The 17,983-nt window shown below is 55.6% G+C and overlaps 2 protein-coding genes across 7 annotated transcripts; both read left to right on the forward strand.

Annotated features, from left to right (window-relative positions):
- Positions 1-412: 412 nt before the first annotated feature.
- Positions 413-11,432, forward strand: PRSS36 (serine protease 36). 3 transcript variants are annotated; one of them, XM_070567953.1, is made up of 16 exons: positions 413-533; positions 1,910-2,042; positions 2,345-2,380; positions 2,588-2,623; positions 2,853-3,015; positions 3,444-3,724; positions 5,924-6,090; positions 7,689-7,938; positions 8,047-8,176; positions 8,527-8,774; positions 8,862-9,028; positions 9,540-9,666; positions 9,775-9,916; positions 10,185-10,450; positions 10,527-10,648; positions 10,917-11,432. In XM_070567953.1, exons 2-16 carry the CDS (start codon positions 2,006-2,008, stop codon positions 11,193-11,195), a joined length of 2,451 nt encoding a protein of 816 aa, XP_070424054.1. In that variant the 5' UTR covers positions 413-533; positions 1,910-2,005; the 3' UTR covers positions 11,196-11,432. The 3 variants fall into 3 exon arrangements, with proteins under 3 accessions (XP_070424054.1, XP_070424053.1, XP_070424051.1); XM_070567952.1 differs by lacking the exons at positions 413-533; positions 2,345-2,380 and having other exon boundaries at positions 1,906-2,042; positions 9,429-9,666; XM_070567950.1 differs by lacking the exons at positions 413-533; positions 2,345-2,380 and having other exon boundaries at positions 1,906-2,042; positions 8,527-9,028; positions 9,429-9,666.
- A 1,572-nt stretch (positions 11,433-13,004) lies between these two features.
- Positions 13,005-17,941, forward strand: PRSS8 (serine protease 8). 4 transcript variants are annotated; one of them, XM_070567988.1, is made up of 6 exons: positions 13,005-13,907; positions 14,289-14,512; positions 15,851-16,013; positions 16,297-16,568; positions 16,657-16,823; positions 16,956-17,941. In XM_070567988.1, the coding sequence occupies exons 3-6, from the start codon at positions 15,862-15,864 to the stop codon at positions 17,265-17,267; spliced, it is 903 nt and encodes a 300-aa protein (XP_070424089.1). In that variant the 5' UTR covers positions 13,005-13,907; positions 14,289-14,512; positions 15,851-15,861; the 3' UTR covers positions 17,268-17,941. The 4 variants fall into 4 exon arrangements, with proteins under 4 accessions (XP_070424089.1, XP_070424090.1, XP_008512562.1 ...); XM_008514340.2 differs by lacking the exon at positions 14,289-14,512 and adding an exon at positions 14,159-14,176 and having other exon boundaries at positions 13,560-13,892; XM_070567987.1 differs by lacking the exon at positions 13,005-13,907 and having other exon boundaries at positions 14,238-14,512.
- The last annotated feature ends 42 nt before the right edge of the window (positions 17,942-17,983 follow it).

The following is a 17,983-nucleotide window of genomic DNA, read 5'->3' on the forward strand; positions in this document are numbered from 1 at the left end:
GCTCCTACTGGCTGGCCTCTCCTATGACTGTAGCTCTGTCACTTTCTCAGTTCCAGAATCTGCTCCCTCTCTTTGCTTCTTCAGGCAGGGCTCTCCATTACTGCTAGCCCTGGGGTGCTTCACTAGCCTTTGTCAGTTTCCCTTAACCCTGCCTACACCTCTGTAAATAGTTCCTTCATCAAACTCTCCTCAATTCCTCTTTGAGGCGCCACATGTTTCTTAAGTGGACTCCTATGGATATACACTGAGAGGTTAAGTGACTTTCCCAAGGTCGTACAAATAGTAAGTAAAAGTACTCACTCTAACACAGAGAAAGTAGTCTTTTTTGGCCTTGCCAGCCTGCCCAGTCCCCTCCCAGAATCCTATGCCCTGCCCAACCTGCCGGAATCTGTGATCCTTTTGTTAGGGATGGGATTGAATTCCCTGGGGCTCCTGTTCCGGACCTGGCCAGCAACACCAGTAACCAGAGCTGTGTGAGAAGAAAAGAGCAAGCCATTGGGGTAGCCACACCCCAAACAGAGGTGAGGTCTCAGGTGAGTCATGCCAGTGAGGGGCCACCTCCCCTGTCCCAACGACCACCGCTCACCTGCAGCCCTGCCTCACCAAGGACCCAGAACATTGGTCTCCCAGCCCCTGGCTGTCTTCTCCTTCCACCTTTGCCCACAGGGTTCTCCATTCCTCCCTCCCCCCAGCAACAGGTGTCCTGGAGCTAGGACATCTGCCTCCCACCCCGACCGCGGGCCTCCAGAGATATGAGATGGGTACAGGGATCTGGGTGGGGCCTTCAGGCTCCCTACTTCCCCCTTCCAGGCCCAGATCCTCTCAGATTCCCAGAGATGAGCTCCAGCCAGGCGGGGAGGGGTGGGGGGGGCAGAGGGGTGCTCCTGGGACCATCAGGAGTCACGGGCTCCTAGGCAGGGACAGAGCTGTGCTGGGAGCCATGTTACCAACGCCTATACAGCTGTCTGACAGGGTCTGGGCTGAGAAGGGCCGAGGGGTGCAGGGACGCCCCTTGGTGAAGAATGGCCAGCTGACACCCCTGATGTTTTCTGAAATGTATGCATGCTTTCTATCAAGGTTATGACTATACTTGTTCCTGCTTTTTATTCTTGAAGATATATAATTTAACTTAGCTTTTCAGCCTGATGCCTTACTAGCAAAATGATATTTTCTCCAGGCAGTGTGCTCAAGGGACAAATAGTCCTGCCCCCTGAAAGACAAAGGAATGCTTTCACCCCCTAAGGGGTGCGGGAATGTAAAGATGTTTAACTACCTGCTGAGAACGCACATAGTCCTGGGGATAAGATACCCTGGAGTTGCTTTTTGTTCCCATTAACCATCTGAACAATGACCAGATGATCGATGGGGGCAGGGGTAGCTCCCCCAGGACGTGAACAGACGGAATGCTGTCCTGTCTGGATGTCTGGACCTTCTCTCTGCCTTTGATCTAACTTTACCATAAATTACCTTTGTTTCTGAACCCATAAATCTATACATGAAGAATAGAAGATTCAAATAGACCCCATCCCTGACGTCAATATATATTCGTCCCAAAATAGTAGAGGAAGTCATTTCTATACCCTTTAAAGTTTAGATGTTAAATTTAAACTTGTTCTACTACAACAGATGTTAAGCTACCTATCTCCTTTAGTTTAGAGACAATAAATAGTAAATTGTGGAAAAGATGATCATTAACCTTATGCTCTATAGGATGGGATGCTAATAAAAATTCTTGTGCTCGCTTTGTACTTCCTTATCTCTCTGAGAATATTTGTAGGGCTGTTTCGGTACTAATCCTGAAAAATGAAAAAAAAAAAACGACACTTGTGCACAGTAAAGACAGACTTGATTGCACTGACTCAAGTCTCACGTCTCTTCCTTCACTGCGCCGACTCCGTCCCTCCCTCAGGAACCTGGACTGGGCTGGAGCAGGACTCCGGCAGAGCTGTGGCAGGGAGCAGACCTCCACCCATCTCTGCGCCTCCAGCGGACTCAAAAAAGTGCCATGTCCCAGCACCTGCTCCTCCCACTTGTGATCCTCGGTAACCTCAGGGGACAGGGGATGGCTGCAAGAAGCCGGGGTCCTAGCATCGGGGGGAGATGGAAAGCAGAACTTTGGGGCTCTGTTTGGGGAGTGGGGCGTCAGAGGAGGAAGGAGATGGGGAGGTCAGTAGAAGGAGAGAGGGAGGTGTCAGGCGGGAGAGGAATAGTGTCTGACAGGAGGGGGAAAGGAAGCCTGGGTGCAATGGAGAGGTGGAGTTGCTGTAAAGCTTGCAGGGAGGGAGTCATGGAGAGCACATTGTAAGAACAAGTCTCCAGCTTCTTCCTGACTCCCTCTTTCCAGCCATCGGCCCCATCCCAGGAGGCTTCCAGAACTCAGGTAAGGCAGCTGGACTGGGGGAAAGTCAGAAAAGATAGGAGGGGTAGCATGGGTGCTGATAGGGGGGCTGGAAGGGCAGGGAACTGGGGTAGAGAAAGGTGGGAGTGGGGGATGGAGAGCAGGAAGATGGCAGCTGGGCAGTGTCCTGGGCTGTGGCAGGGGCTTGAACTCACCAGCATCTTCCTCTCTTTACCCTCTGACTCGCAGCTCCCAGTCCTACCCAAGAAGAACCTGAGGATCTGGGTAAGGAACAGTGAGGCGAAGTCCTCAGATCTTAAAGCAAGTTAAGGCTAGCTGAGGGTGATGAGGAAGGTGGAAGTGACCAGAAACTTAGAAGCGCCGAGGTCCTCTCTGTTATTTGTTCGGTGGGGCAACCTGAGGCAGGTGACTGAGGGGGCTTCGTCCTGAGTTACCCGGGCCTGTGGCATGGGGGACAGGAGCGAGCCATGACCTCTGCGGTACCCCACTGCAGACTGCGGTCGCTCTGAGCCCTCTGCCCGCATCATGGGGGGCTCAGACGCGCAGGCGGGCACCTGGCCGTGGCAGGTGAGCCTGAGTCAGAAGGGGAACCACATCTGCGGGGGTTCCCTCATCGCCCCCTCCTGGGTCCTCTCCGCTGCTCACTGTTTCGTGAAGTGAGTATCCGCCCTTGTCAAGCCCCTCTCCCTCAAAAGCCAAGCGCGCCCCGAAGCCTGACCCCCGCGTATTCGAGGCTAACTTGGAGCCAAGCTGCCTCCGCCTCCCCGCCCTCCCCCGAAGCTGGGTGCTTTGCGGGGTATCCCGGTTCTGAGCTTGGTGGGGCCGCCAGAAGACTCGTCCCACCACTCCACCAAATATCTGAGTCTGAATTCCATCTTGCCAATGCCCCTTGAATCAACCACCTCCAAAGCAGATTCGCTTCTCCCTTTTTAAGGAGTGTATCTTAACCTCCATCGCTCTAGCCCCAAATCTGGATCCGACTCCGCCCCTCCTGGATTCCTGCTGACCCCACCTTCCCCCTGGCTCTGAGCCCCCACCTTCCATAGGGTCAACCTAATCCCTCCCCGCCTCGGCCGCGGTGCAGGAACGGGACCTTGGATCCCGCGGCCGAGTGGTCAGTACTGCTGGGCGTGCACTCCCAGGACTGGCCCTTGGACGACGCGCAAGTCCGCGCAGTGGCCGCCATCCTGGTGCCGGACAACTACAGCAGGGTGGAACTGGGCGCTGACTTGGCCCTACTGCGCCTGGCCTCGCCCGCCAGGCTGGGCCCCGCCGTGCGGCCCGTCTGCCTGCCCCGCTCCTCGCATCGCTTCGCTCCTGGCACAGCCTGCTGGGCCACCGGCTGGGGGGACGTGCAAGAGGCGGGTGAGTGAGGCGTGGGGGTGCCAGGAAAGAGGGTTATCGCAGAGGCGGAGCCTACTGAGCAGTCCTGGGGCGGGACTTTGGGGACCAGTCCTAAAAGCTGCGGTCCCGGCAGGGCGGGCCCACGGGGCGGGGCCTCGGGCGGAGCCTCGAGGGCTGGTTTCTGCTGGGCCACCGGGTAAGTGGTGCGCCTATCGCCACCTATCCTCCTCCCCAAAGGTTCTCAAACTGAGACCACTGAATCATCCCTCCATTCCCTCCTCCTCACCTTTCCTTCTAGCTTTTTCTTTCCTGGATTTAGAATTCGACCAGGGTTCCCATCCCAGCTCTGCTATTTCAGACAAAGCACTTCACGCAGTCCATTTCCTCTTCTGAAAATTGAGGAAAGTAGTGCCCAGTTCATGGCGTTGTTGGGTGGAGTAAATCAGAAAACCCATGTAAAGTTTATTGCACAGTGCCTAGCATAGCGGTAACTAATGCATTTTAAGATATTTGTACCCTCGGTGATCCATGTACTGCAGCACAGCCCCCAGGATTTAGTAACCATTCAGCACATATCAGTTGCTGCCCTCCTTTCCTCTCATCCTTCTTCCTCCCATCCTAACCTCCCCTACACATCTCTCTACTTCCCCACCTTCTGTCTTCTCCCTACTCACCCTCATTCACTCATTCAACAGATATTTCCTGAGCATCTCCTTGGGCCAGGCACTGTTAGGCATTAGAAACCCACCAATGAACATAACAAGCAAGAATCCCTGCCTTCTCAGAGCTTACATCCTAGCAGGTAGACAAACAATAAGTTGAATAAATAAGCAAACACTTATGTAAGCGGTGTGGGAGGAAACAGACCACTTTTCCATCCCCCATCATCCTCATTATCCAGTGCTACCTTTCCGTGTCAGCAAGGCCCCCACAATTATTCTGCGTCTGCTGTGATCAGACCTGTGCAGTGCCTGGGGCTTTGGTGAGGGTGCTTCAGGAGGAGATACTGCAGCCTCTGCTTGCAGGGGCCCCATCGGGGCAGGAAGTGACTAGGAAGGGTCATTCCAAGCACCTGGGAAGTCTGTGTGGATGAGGCCAAGCCATCGTGACAAAGGGCACCCAGAGCAGGAGATTTCTGGGGAGGTATTGTGAAGAGAAGACATAAGTTGGCATTACAGGAATGTAGGGTGGAAATGGAGGCCATCCTGGGGACCCAGGTGGGGCACAGTAGATGGAGAAGGGCCAGGTTGCCAGGCTGGAGCAGACCGGGCAGAGGCAACAAAGGCCGCAAAAGCTGCTGGGGCTGGATAACCAAAGCTTTCAAGTCAGACTGAGGGCCAGAGTACCCCCCAGCTCCAGAAAGCCCTGGGACAATACCAAACCTCCCTGGGTGACCCTTGTTTACAGCCCCAGACATCATCTGACCTCTCAGGACTCCGGGTCGGAGTGAGGGGGGAGAGGGGAGAGAGCTCTGTCCCACTCTCCCCCACCCCTTTCTGGATCCTAAGACTTTGTTTCCATCAAAAGCAGGTTCATCTCAGGAGAGGGCTGAGGCCTCAGGTTTAGACAATGGAATCCATTGATTGTTCCTGGTAAGATCAGAGCTGAGCTTTGAAAAAATTCCTCTGGCAGCAACAAGTGAAGGGTGGGTTGGGGAACAGACCAGTGAGAAGGCCGAGCCAATCATCCAGGCCCAAGTTTGTAGCTCACTGAACTTCAGTGAAAATGCCAGGAAGTCACACATGAGAGGTTTTCTGGACTTGGGAACTGATTGAGGAGGGGAAGTTGAGACAGGGGTCAGGGATGACACCCAGAATCCAGGCTTGGTAACTCAGTACAGGACCACATCTAGTCTCTATGACATCTTTGTTGAAAAGCATATCCTCTCAGGACCAACACAGCCCACGTCAGGGCTCAGAGCTTAGTGATTTTAGCCCCAACCTGCATCCTTTGTTGGCTGGGTGCCTTTGTGCAGTGTACAACCATCCATGACAGCTCTCACTGAGTGCTTTGATGGGGCCATTGCTGAGATGAGGATGTAGGAAGAATAACAGAGAGGAACGGCAGGAGATGATTAGTTTTGGATGTGAGGGGCTGAGGTGCCATGGGACATCTAGAAAAAGATGTCCAGAAAGCAGCCAGAGGGGACAAAGCCGAGCCATTGGAAGCAGAATTCTCCATACCTGCCTCACAGCATTTTCTCTCCGGTTCTGCCTACAGATCCCCTGCCTCTCCCCTGGGTGCTACAAGAAGTGGAGCTAAGGCTGCTGGGAGAGGCTGCCTGTCAGTGTCTCTACAGCAGGCCTGGCCCCTTCAACCTCACTTTCCAGCTACTGCCAGGGATGCTGTGTGCTGGCTACCGGGAGGGCCGCAGGGACACCTGCCAGGTGAGAGGAGCTCCCTGCACCTGCCTGACAGGACCAGGCAGAGCCCTAACCAATAGGAAGTGGTGTTAAAAATAGAGCTCATCTCTCTCATATCTCTGAACCTCATCTGCAAAAAAGAGGGCAAGATTGCCAGTAGATAGGATGGACGTGAAGATTATAAGTGGACAGAACTTGGGTCTCAACAAGTGGGCACTGTTATTTATGGCAGTACAGTGCAGGGGTTACTCTGGAGTGAGCTGGCCTGCTTGGAAGCCCAGCACCACCACTCATTAGCTGTGTGACCTTGGCCAAGTTATTTAACTTCTTTGTGTCCAAACTTTCCCATCTGGAAGATGAAGATGATAGTGTTACCTACCTCATAGGGTGCTTATGATGAGTAAATGAATTTATATATGTGAAAGCACTTAGAACAGTGCCTGGTCCTTAATAAGAGCTAAATAAATATTAGCTACTACTATTATTATTATTATTATCATTACCCCACATTCCAGCCCAGAGCACAGCACCTATTACTTAGTAGATACTCAATAAAGTTATTTTTAAAAAATGAATTAATCCTTAACAGAAGGAAATTTTCCAGATAACCTGCTGAAGACCAAAACATAGTATATTTTAACCATTTTTCCCAGAAACTTTCCTCAACTGGCACACATTTTTGAGGGCACTCAAGCATGCCTGGTGGTGACGGGGATTCAAGCTAGACGGTCTTCAGGGTCCCTCCCAATGATGAGGTTCCAGGACCTGTGGGCACAGTCCCCTGCCTTCTTGAATAGCACTGCAAACAATTCAAATTCCTCTAGACCAGTCTAGACCAGCGCTGTCCAATATACCTTTCTATGATGATGGAAATGTTCTTTATCTGTGCTGTTCAGCATGGTAGTTACTAGCCACGTTGGCTACTGAACATTTGAAATGTGGCTAGGGTGTCTGAGGAATGAATTCTTCATTTTACTTAATTTTAATTTAAATCGCCATATGTGGTTCGTGTCTACCATATTGGACAGCAGAGTTCTGGATGATTCTGAACCTTCTTTGTGACTCTCGTCAGGTCACAGAGATGCCCGGCCTGGATTCTAGAAATGTCTTTGGGACAATGCTCCAGCATTAAATGGCCCCAGAACCATTGTTTCAGTGTCTGTTCATTGTAGTTCCTCCTCCTTACTTGCTTTCAAACTGTCCCTTCTTGCTGCTTTGGATTGCCTATTTCTAACGGCCTCTTCCTCATGAATGCTGGCATCTCTGATTTACTTTAACAATTGGGTGAACTCAAAAACCCAAGACAGGGTTTGTTTGAACTAGTTAATGTGCAAGAATCATTTGCCTCCGAATGAGACCTGCAGGCCTCTCTGGCATGGCCTTTAATACATTAGCTTGGTGCTCTTGGCTTTGGATGCTCATCAACCGTTCTGCTTTACGAGGCTTTCTTCAGTTTAGAGTTGTAAGGAATACAGAGGACAAGGCACAGCCAAGGCAGGTTTCTAGAAGTTGGCTGTATGTTGAGCCAGCAAGAAGAGGTATAGAACCTTTGTGAGGTACTGGTGGGTATAAGCCGGTGGGTCCCTGGGCTGATCCCCTGACACTGAGTCATCTATCATCAGGGAGACTCTGGGGGGCCTCTGGTCTGTGAGGAAGGCAGCCGATGGTTCCAGGCAGGAATCACCAGCTTTGGCTTTGGCTGTGGAAGGAGGAACCGCCCTGGAGTCTTCACTGCTGTGGCGTCCTATGAGGCATGGATACGGGAACAGGTGATGGGCTCAGAGCCTGGGCCTGCATTTCCCACCCAGTCCCGGCAGCCCCAGTCAGGCCCCAGGGAGGCCCCAGATGAGAACTGCACCATCGCCCTGCCAGGTGAGGGGGCAGGACCCCTGGACATCCGGTGGACATGAGAGATTTGAGTTGGGGTAGAAATTGCTGGGGGTTCAGGAGGTCCTCTGACCCAGGTCTCTCACCCCTCAGAGTGTGGGAAGGCCACGCGGCCAGGGGCCTGGCCCTGGGAGGCCCAGGTGATGGTGCCAGGATCCAGACCCTGCCATGGGGCGCTCGTGTCTGAAAGCTGGGTCTTGGCACCTGCCAGTTGCTTCCTGGAGTGAGTAAAAACACACGCCTCGGGGCAGATTCTTGCCCCTCCCTCATCAGCCTGAGACCTACCTACCTGGCCCCAGCCCTTCCCCTGGGCGGGGCAGGGGTGTGGGGTCCCTTTGGGAGGTGTAGAATCCAACTCGCAAAGCGGGGTCCTAGTCTGTTGGGGGCGAGTAGAAGGGTAGTATAAGTTCCATCCAGGATGTGGGAGGCTGAGTAAGCAGTTTTCAGACCTCAGGAAGGGGATGGAGGCTCCTAGCCTGGGATACCGAGCCTAAGCCAGGGGTGCGGGGTTTGGAGCTGAGTCTGCAGGATCTGGCCCACATCCCCAGTCTCCCCATCCCGCGGCCCCATCAGTTCAGACCGCTCGCCTCGCTATCTGGACAACTGGCGCGTGCTACTGCCCTCGCGCCCGCGCGCGGAGCAGGTAGCGCGCCTCGTGCCGCACGAGAACGCCTCGTGGGACGACGCCTCGGACCTGGCGCTGCTGCAGCTGCGCGTGCCCGTGAACCTGAGCGTGGCCCCGCGGCCAGTGTGCTTACCGCAGCCAGAACACTATTTCCTGCCCGGGAGCCGCTGCCGCCTGGGTCGCTGGGGCCGCGGGGGTGAGCAGGGGCCCGGCGCGGAGCGGGGCGGAGTAGCTGAGGGTCCGACTCCGCCGCAGCGGGGGTTCGCTCCCTCTTCCTTCTCAGAGCCCGCGCCTCGCCCCAGCACCCTGCTTGAGGCGGAGCTGCTGGGCGGCTGGTGGTGTCACTGCCTGTATGGCCGCCAGGGGGCGTCAGTGCCGCCGCCGAGAGACCCGCCCCACGCGCTCTGCCCCGCCTACCAGGAGGAGGAGGAGGAGGCGGGCGGCTGCTGGGTGAGCGGCGGGGGAGGAGCCTGCGGGTCTGGGTTGGACCCAGAGAGGCCGAGGGGCTGGGGGCGGAGCCTTAGAGGGACTGGGATGGAGGCTGAGCGCTCTGGGGGCGGAGCCTGGCTATGGAGGACTTTCGGGAGGGGTCTGAGGGCGGACCCTGGGCGCTGTTGGGCCTTGTCGCTGCCCCTCCGTTTAAAGAGGATCCTAAAGCAAGGGCTGACTTCATACAGATTAGTATTGGAGCCCGGCTTGGAGGAGGTGGGACCTGGTGGACCTCGGGAGGTGGACCTCCTGAGTACAGGAGACTATGGAATCCAGGATGAGCCCCAGGACCTTTGATACCCTCTCACCAACTTGCACACACACAGAGGGACTGGCAAATGCACATGCTTTCTTGCTGCAGAATGACTCGAGTTGGAGCCTTCTGTGCCGGGAGGAGGGGACCTGGTTCCTGGCTGGAATCAGAAATTTGTCTAGTGGCTGCCTACGTCCCAGAGCCTTCTTCCCCCTGCAGACTCACGGCCCGTGGATCAGCCATGTGACTCGGGGAGCCTACCTAGAGGACCAGCTGGCCTGGGACTGGGGCCCTGAGGGAGAGGAGACTAAGATACAGAGTTGTCCTCCTGCCACAGAGCATGGTGGTGAGGAGGGCCTTTGGGGCCTAGTTCCTGGGGGTGCTTAGATCCATGGTAGGGGCTTCAGGGGTCAGCTGTGGAATCCCCACTGAGGTGGTCACCTCCTCTCCCTAGCCTGTGGCCTGCGGCCAGAGCCTGCTCCGATGGGGGTCCTGTGGCCCTGGCTGGCAGAGGTGCATGTGGCTGGAGATCAAGTCTGCACTGGAATCCTTGTGGCCCCAGGCTGGGTCCTGGCAGCCACTCACTGTGTCCTCAGGTGGGTCTCACTCATCTCCTGGGCAAGAAGGAAAAATTGGGAGATGGACCAGAGGACTCTTGCAATAGTGGGATATTTGCCCTTTAGGGCTCTTACAGCACAGGGAAACTGCTGTGAAGTGTTTTGAGACGAGAGAGAGATTCGGAAGGAGGAATAATGGAATTAGTGGAATGACCCTGGAGATTCATTCCACCCTTTCCCCTGGGCTAGGAAGGACTTTACCAGCAATGCAGGGAGCAGGAGGTGATACTGGGCCTTGTGCCAACAGGCGAGGCTCTACAACAGTGCCTTACATTGAAGTGTACCTGGGCCGAGCAGGGGCCAGTCCCCTCCCACAGGGCCACCCAGTATCCCGGTTGGTCATCAGCATCCGTCTGCCCCGGCACCTGGGACTTCAGCCCCCCCTCGCCCTCCTGGAGCTGAGTTCACGGGTGAAGCCCTCCCCGTCAGCCTTGCCCATCTGCCTTCACCCCGGGGGTATCCCCCTGGGGGCCAGCTGCTGGGTGCTGGGCTGGAAGGACCCCCAGGACCGAGGTGAGAGCCCTGGGTCTGGGGGTGAGAAGTCATTGGAGGCCAGAATCCCTGGGACAACCCTCTTTTCTCTCTCTAGTCCCTGTGGCTGCTGCTGTCTCCATCTTGACACCACGACTCTGTCACTGCCTCTATCAGGGCATTCTGCCCCCTGGGACTCTCTGTGTCCTGTATGCAGAGGGACAAGAGGACAGGTGTGAGGTACAAGGGCCTGGGCATCCTGGTCCAGGGAGGGGAGAAGCAGTGATGGGCAGCTAGACCCTAAAGAGAGAGCAGGATTGGAATTCTTGGGTGCTGGGCCCCAAATGGGAAGAAACACTGCTTTCTGGCTGGACCTTGGAGAGAGACCAGGGCCCAGGATGCCTAAGGATGGAGACAAGCAGTGCTTTGTGGATGGACCCTAGGAGAAGGTATGGGGGACCAGGAGGAAGGGTAAGAGACCATTTTGGCCTTGGCTCTGACATTGCAGGTGACCTCAGCACCTCCACTCCTGTGCCAGACTGAGGGAGGTTCCTGGGTCCTTGTGGGCTTGGCTGTTCGAGGGAGCAGGGAGCTGTTTGCTGCCATTGGCCCTGAAGAGGCCTGGATCTCTCAGACAGTGGAGGAGGCCCATTTCCTGCCCCCCAGTGGCTCCTCCTATTGGCCCCCTGAAGGCAGCGATCTCTGCCCCCCAGACACGGCCAGGGCCTCAGGCACCCCTCGGGCTGCTGTGTTCCTGCTGCTACTGACCTCCCTGATACAGGGCTAAGGGCCCTGGGTCCCTGGGCTACCTCTCCTTCTCCTCCCCTACACCCCTCCAGCCCTCCACTTTGCGCCCAGTGGGGCTGGAATGTGACCTAACCGCCTCTGTTCCCTTGCTGGCACCTCCAGAGCACCCCACCCACCTAGATTGCAGCGGCTTCAGATCATTGGGCCTCAGTGCTTGGCTATTTCGCCCCTGGAATCCTTGGGGGCAGTGGAGTGGACAATAAAGGTGTCAACACAGTCATGTGGCCTTGTGGCATTGCTGGGGGCAGCCTGAAGGGCTGGGGGAAACCCCAGGGCTAGGGCCGCTCCCTCCTGGGCCTCTGTGAATCAGGCTTTGGGCTCCCAGGAAATGTGTCCCTGATAACGTGGCAGCTGTCACTCATTCCTGCTCCAGGGCGTTGGAGGTTGGGTGGCCAGCTGAGTGTGTGTCACCTCCCCAATGGAATCAGCATCCCCAGCGCCTGCTGGACACCTCAGCCCTAGCTCAAACCCTGCTGCCCTTCTCCCCAGAACAAAAAAGACTGAGGGTGAGGGTTGGAGGAAGGGTCTAGGAGGCTGAGAGTCCAGGGTCTCTCTACCATATCCTATACTGACAGGGAGCTGCCTCCCATATCCACACCCTGATGAATGATGCCCCAAAGTGTACACCTCTAGTGTCCCCAGCATACACACATGACACTTGCACCCTGCAAGGGTCCACCACTTTTACTCCTGCCCAGAGCCCCCAGGGTTTGGGACCCATCATGCTTGTGTGTATGAACATTCCACTACCTCACCTACCACTTATGGGTACAGGTCCCTGCATTAACTCAACCACATTCTCTGCTAACTACTAAGTCAAGACACAGCTGGGGTCTGATTGATAAGCCCACGAAGTGCTCCCAATGTAGTGGGGGACACATATGGACACACCTGGCTGGGGGGTCAGGAAAGGGTCATAGAGGAGGTGATGTTTGAGCACAGAAAAAGGGCAAATGAGGAAAGGGGGCTGCTTGGGGTGGAAGCCAGCTGATGAGAGTGCAGAGGGGTCACCTCGGAGCTGCAGTCAAATCTCTGGGTTGAATAGGCAGAGGGTGGGGGAGGGGAGACCTAGAGGAAAGCTGGGAGTTCTCCTTGGGAGATTAAGAAGATGGGCAGAGATTGTTAAAGGGCCAGGCTTATCTTTAGCTACCAGGTCCCAAAAAGAATAGTCCCCTGAATCTGCACAGGGACATACATCCCCCCTGCTCCCCATACCCAGTCTGTCACCCATATGCCATCCCCCACATGAAGACGAAGATAATATACCTCATCTTCTACCCAAACCCACCCACAATGCCCAGTGTCTTGCCCCTCCTCCCCAGCTTAGACGCCTTCCCAAGTCAGCCTCCGTCCCTCATTCACTCCAGGAATTCCCTGCCCTCCAGCGTGGGTCCTGAAGTCCTGGCTCAGAGGTCCAGACACCTAGTCTTGGGGAAGGTAGGTGGGGAAGCAGGGGTCTGTTTTTCTGAATCTTGAAGCCAACACGCACTCCCAGTGCCCACAGACTCATACACTCACAGAGCTTGCGCTTGACCCCCAACCCAGTCACTGGGGCCTTCTTTCCCTGAACCTGCACACCTGCGTCCTCCATGTGAACTACCCCTCCCCTATCTTTGCCTTGTTAACATTTTCATAACCCCTTTAGGTCTCAGTTCTAAAGGCACTTCCTCGAGGATCCCCTCATGATGCCAGCCATGTCAGTCTCCTGTGAATAGCTTCCAGAGCCCCCATTCTTCTTTCTCCATCACAGTTCCTACTTTGAAATTATTCTATAATTGTTTGTGTGACTATTTGATTCAAGTCTGTCGTCCTCATTTCAGGGTGAGCTCAGGGAAGGCAGGGATGATGTCTGTTTTGTTTCCTGTGCCTGGAACACAGTAGGCGCTCAGTAAATATTTGTGGGATGATTGGCACTGCCAGACACGCTCACCACACCTCACCACACACAGATGAGGCTGCAGGCTCCACAGAAGGGCCTGAAATGGCCCTAACCCTGAGCAGACCCGGGTGTCCTGGACTCACATACAAGGCCTAAGGAGGGAAGGAGGCAGGAGTGGCTGTGGCCCCATGATAACAAAGGCTGGGCCAGGCCCTGGGGGGCAGAACTGTCTGGCAGACCTGGGGCAAACAGCAATTGGGTGGCTCTCCCGGGAGTCAGGCCATGGAGTTTCCAGGCCTGCCCAGGGCTGTTCTCTGGCTGATCAGCCCCTCAACGCACGCACGCACACGTGAAAAGCCTGAGGGTCTGGGAGGACTCATACTTTGGTGGCAAATGAAGAGCTGAGCATGAGGGCGGGGCCAGGAGAGGGGCGGGCAGGTAGGTGCCTTTCTCCAAACAGCCGCCACTCTGGAAAGTCTCTGCGTAGCCAGGCCGTGCGGGAGACGTGTCCTCACTGCTGGCTGCGGAGACTGTCTCCTTTTGTGCCTGTTCCCTGCCTTCAAAGCCAGCCTTGGACACCTGCTCCTCATTCCCAGTGTGGATTCTGGGGTCCCTTCCCTCTGGACCTAACACCTGGATCTTGCCTTTGAAACCAGCCCTAGGTCCCTTCCCTTGGGTTCCTGGTGTCTCCCCAGGAGCCCTTGTCCTGGGCCATGGCCCAGAGGGTGGGCCTAGGGCCTCAGCGGCTGGAGGCTGTGACCATTCTGCTTTTGCTTGGATTATTCCAGTCCAGGATGGGTGAGTATGTGCGGGGTGGGGGGGAGCGTGGGGCACGGGGAGGGGTGGTGCACAGGGGCCAAGGGTAGTATAACCCTTTTATGGGGCACGTCACTTATTCTGGGCTCAAGAACCCTGGGCTTCAGCCTCCCTCACTCTTGACTTCTCCCTCTCCCTTCAACTTCAGCTTCCGGGGGGGGCCGGCCCACAGGAGAAGTGGCAGGTGCTAAGAGGTTGACAACTTGGGCCTTCTCTGCTTACCTATTCCTCTTTCTCTTTCCTTCCAGGAGCTCACGGGGCTGAAGGTAAGGCTTGCTGGGACAGTGGGGGAGGGGAAGAGGAGGGGACACGGACTCAGATTCCCATGGAGTATTCTGGGTTTTTTTTAAAGATTTTATTTTTCCTTTTTCTCCAAAGCCCCACGGTACATAGTTGTATATTTTTAGTTGTGGGTCCTTCTAGTGGTGGCATGTGGGATGCCACCTCAGCATGGTCTGACGAGCACTGCCATGTCCACGCCTGGGATCTGAACCGACGAAACCCTGGGCCACTAAAGTGGAGCGTGCGAACTTAACCACTCGGGCCACCAGGCCGGCTCCCCGATGGGAGTGTTTAATGAGCGTCTGACCCTCTCTCTGCAGGTCTGTCTTGCCCACCCATATTGTCTTAAGTGCCCAAAATAGTTCTATGAGACGACATTATAGCCCTCATTCTATGGATAAAGAAACTGAGATGCAGAGAAGTGACCTGCCCAGGGCGCACAGCCAGTAAGCGGCAGAGCTGGCATTTAAACCCGGGTCTGACTCCAAAGGGGGGTTGTTTTGAAGAGAACAACCCAAGGGTCTCCCTTCTTCAAAGGTACACCTCTAGACTCCGAGTCAGGTTTTCAGTCCCCACTTCACCACTTACTGGCTGTGTGTCGTTGGCCTGTCCCCTCACCTCTAAATGATGTTGAATATGTCTATTTCCTGGGGTTGTATGAGGAGTCAAGAAAATAAAGGAAGTGAAAGCCCTTTAGGGGCCTGGCATTGTTTGAACAGTCACTAAATAGTAACTACTGTCATTATCGGGAGAGGAGGAGGGGCCTGCTGGGCAGTTTTCTCTGCTCCTGGAAAGGTGACTTTGTGAAGGGCAGCTGGGTCCTGTTTCAAACAGCGACCTCAGCAGGGGTGGGGCTGTCCTGGAAACTAGACTTATCACACCATGGGAGCCCGGCTGTTCTGTGCAAATGTTCAACACACATCCACAACTCCCTCTGTGTGCCCGGCCCCATGCTGGGCGCTGGGGACAGGGGGATCTGCTCTAGTCCCTGCGGCTAGGAAACGCCCAGGTTGGTGTGGTTGAAGCAGACACAGTCATAGACACAGGAACAACTGTGTGATTGGACAGTGTCGGGGAAGCGCGGGGCCCTGGGATCTCTGAGGCATTGCCTAACACAGCCAGCAGGGTCAGGGCAGGCTCCATAGGCAAAGAGAAACTTAAACTTGCCAAGCAGAGTAGTGATGAGGAAAGGTATTCTAGGCAGCATGACCTGGATAAGCAAAGATCTAGAGTTGAACAAGTGTATGGCCTCGTGTGTGACAGGAAGTGTCCAGAGGGCTGGCTGGAGTTGATTTCGGTGTCATGGAAGGGCTGGAATGTATCTTAAGAGCAGTGTGCACCCAGGGAAGGATTTAAGCAGGGGTGAGACCTGGCCAGGTTTATGGTTTATGAAGATATTCAGACTTATAAGCAGTGGATGGGATGGAGGGCAGGAAGGCCTCAGAGGAAGGAAGGTAGGCAGCGGGTGCCAGATTGCAAGCAGGCAGAACTGACCATGACTGGTGAGCAGTGGGATGGACAAGGGGGTGGCTTCTTTCTGTGAACGCATTTCCCAAGCTCCAAACCAGATCTCCTGGGCTATATTGGGAGTAGCAGGGCTAAGCACCTGGTGGAGGGCCCCAGAAGGGCCTGACTTGCTCTCCTTCCTCCCTGGGCAGCATTCTGCGGCATGGCCTCCCAAGCACGCATCACAGGTGGTAGCAGTGCAGCCCCTGGCCAGTGGCCCTGGCAGGTCAGCATCACCTACGATGGCACCCACGTGTGTGGCGGTTCTCTTCTGTCTGAGCTGTGGGTGCTGTCGGCTGCTCATTGCTTCCCAAGGTACCAGCTGGATGGGGGGCAGGGAAGTCAAAAGTGGTCTGGAGGCCAAAGTTTAGGGATCAGTCTAGGTCAGAGGTTGGGGTTCTGCATTGAGTCTAGGGGTATCAAGTCAGGATCAGTCAGGAGTGAAGGCCAGAGGTTACAGGATAAAAGTAGGGTGCCATTTGGGGCCTGAAAGGTCCTTTGCCTGGGGTCAGAATCTGGGGTTGGATGCCACAGGCAACAGAGATCAGGGAGCTAGGACAGGTCTCCTGGGTTACAGCCTTTGCCCTTCTGCCTGCAGGGAGCACCGCAAGGAAGACTATGAGGTAAAGCTGGGGGCCAACCAGCTGGACTCCCACACCCCTGAGGCGGAGGTCCGCACTGTGGCACAGATCATTTCCCACAACAGCTACCGCCACGAGGGCTCCCAGGGCGACATTGCGCTCCTCCGTCTCAGCAGCCCCATCACCTTCTCCCGCTACATCCGGCCCATCTGCCTCCCCGCAGCCAATGCCTCCTTCCCCAATGGCCTCCAATGTACTGTCACCGGATGGGGCCATGTGGCCCCCTCAGGTGAGGTGGGCGCTGATGTCTAGGTGGGCATGGAGGGGAGCCTAACTCAGGATAGGAGGCCCTGGGTAAGCATCTTTTGCCCCCACAGTGAGCCTCCTGGCCCCCAGGCCATTGCAACAACTTGAGGTGCCACTGATCAGTCGCGAGACATGTAACTGCTTATACAACATTGACGCCAAGCCCAATGAGCCCCACTTTATCCAGGAGGACATGGTGTGTGCTGGCTATCTGAAGGGGGGCAAGGATGCCTGCCAGGTAAATGCAGGGGATCTAGGGGAATGGCTGAGACAAGTGCATCTTGGGAGATGAGGGCTGGATGGGGCTGGCATGGATGACTGGAGGCCTGGGGCCTAGTCCTGACAGCCAGTGTATGGCTTTTCTCTTCAGGGTGACTCTGGGGGCCCACTCTCCTGCCCTGTGGGGGGCCTCTGGTACCTGGCAGGCATTGTGAGCTGGGGCGATGCCTGTGGGGCCCCCAACAGGCCTGGTGTGTACACTCTGACCTCCAGCTATACCTCCTGGATTAACTTCCATGTGACAAAGCTCCAGCCTCGTGTGGTGCCCCAAATCCAGGAGTCCCAGCCCGACAGCAACCTCTGCAGCAACCATCTGGCCTTCAACTCTGCTGAAGCCCAGGGCTTTTTGGGGCCCATCCTGCTGCTGCCACTAGGCCTGACGCTGGGCCTCCTCGGCCCATGACATGAGCACCGAGCTGCTCTCTCTGGGAGCTGACTCTGCTTCCAGGACTTGCACATCGCACCCAAGGGCAGATACTTGTTCCCAGGAATGGACCTGGCTCCTCCCTGACACTCTTTGGGCCTGGAGCCTCACGTGAGCCACTTCTTCCTCCCAGAAACCTGTTGGAGTCCAGGGCACCATCTTCAATTTTGAGTCCACTCTTCTGGGTCTGTTCTTTGGGACTAAACCCACAGTCAGGAGTTTTATTGCCTGTGGTACTGGCTAGAACCTCTGGCCACCTATACCTGCTGTCCACAAGCCTATTGGTTGGGCTCCTAAGGAGGTCCCAAGGAACCTTAGCTATGAAAAGAGGCCCTGGCTCCCCATCCTCTTTCTAGAAGACTGGGCAACTGCCCAGTTGACTGCTGCTGAAGGGCTGGCTCCAGAGCCCTGCCTGCTCTGCCTGATGAGCCCCATCACTTTATCCTCGTCCTGTCTTCTGGGCTGGGGCTGCCTCTGGGCAGCATGTTTTCAAGGACAGAAAAGGCCCCAATCTTGCCCCATTGGCTGCCATGCCACCCTTCAGCCCTGATTTCTGGACTCCGGAGGACTGAGCCCCCACCGGAACTGGGCTCGGGCTTGGATCTGGGATGGGGGGTAAAAGGAGCAAGAAGGAATAAAATGTTTTGAGCACAGCTGGCTATGTCTGTGATATAAAATGAAAAACATCAGCTCTT

The sequence above is a fragment of the Equus przewalskii genome, chromosome 12 (genome assembly GCF_037783145.1).
Source record: "Equus przewalskii isolate Varuska chromosome 12, EquPr2, whole genome shotgun sequence".
Lineage (NCBI taxonomy): Eukaryota > Metazoa > Chordata > Mammalia > Perissodactyla > Equidae > Equus > Equus przewalskii.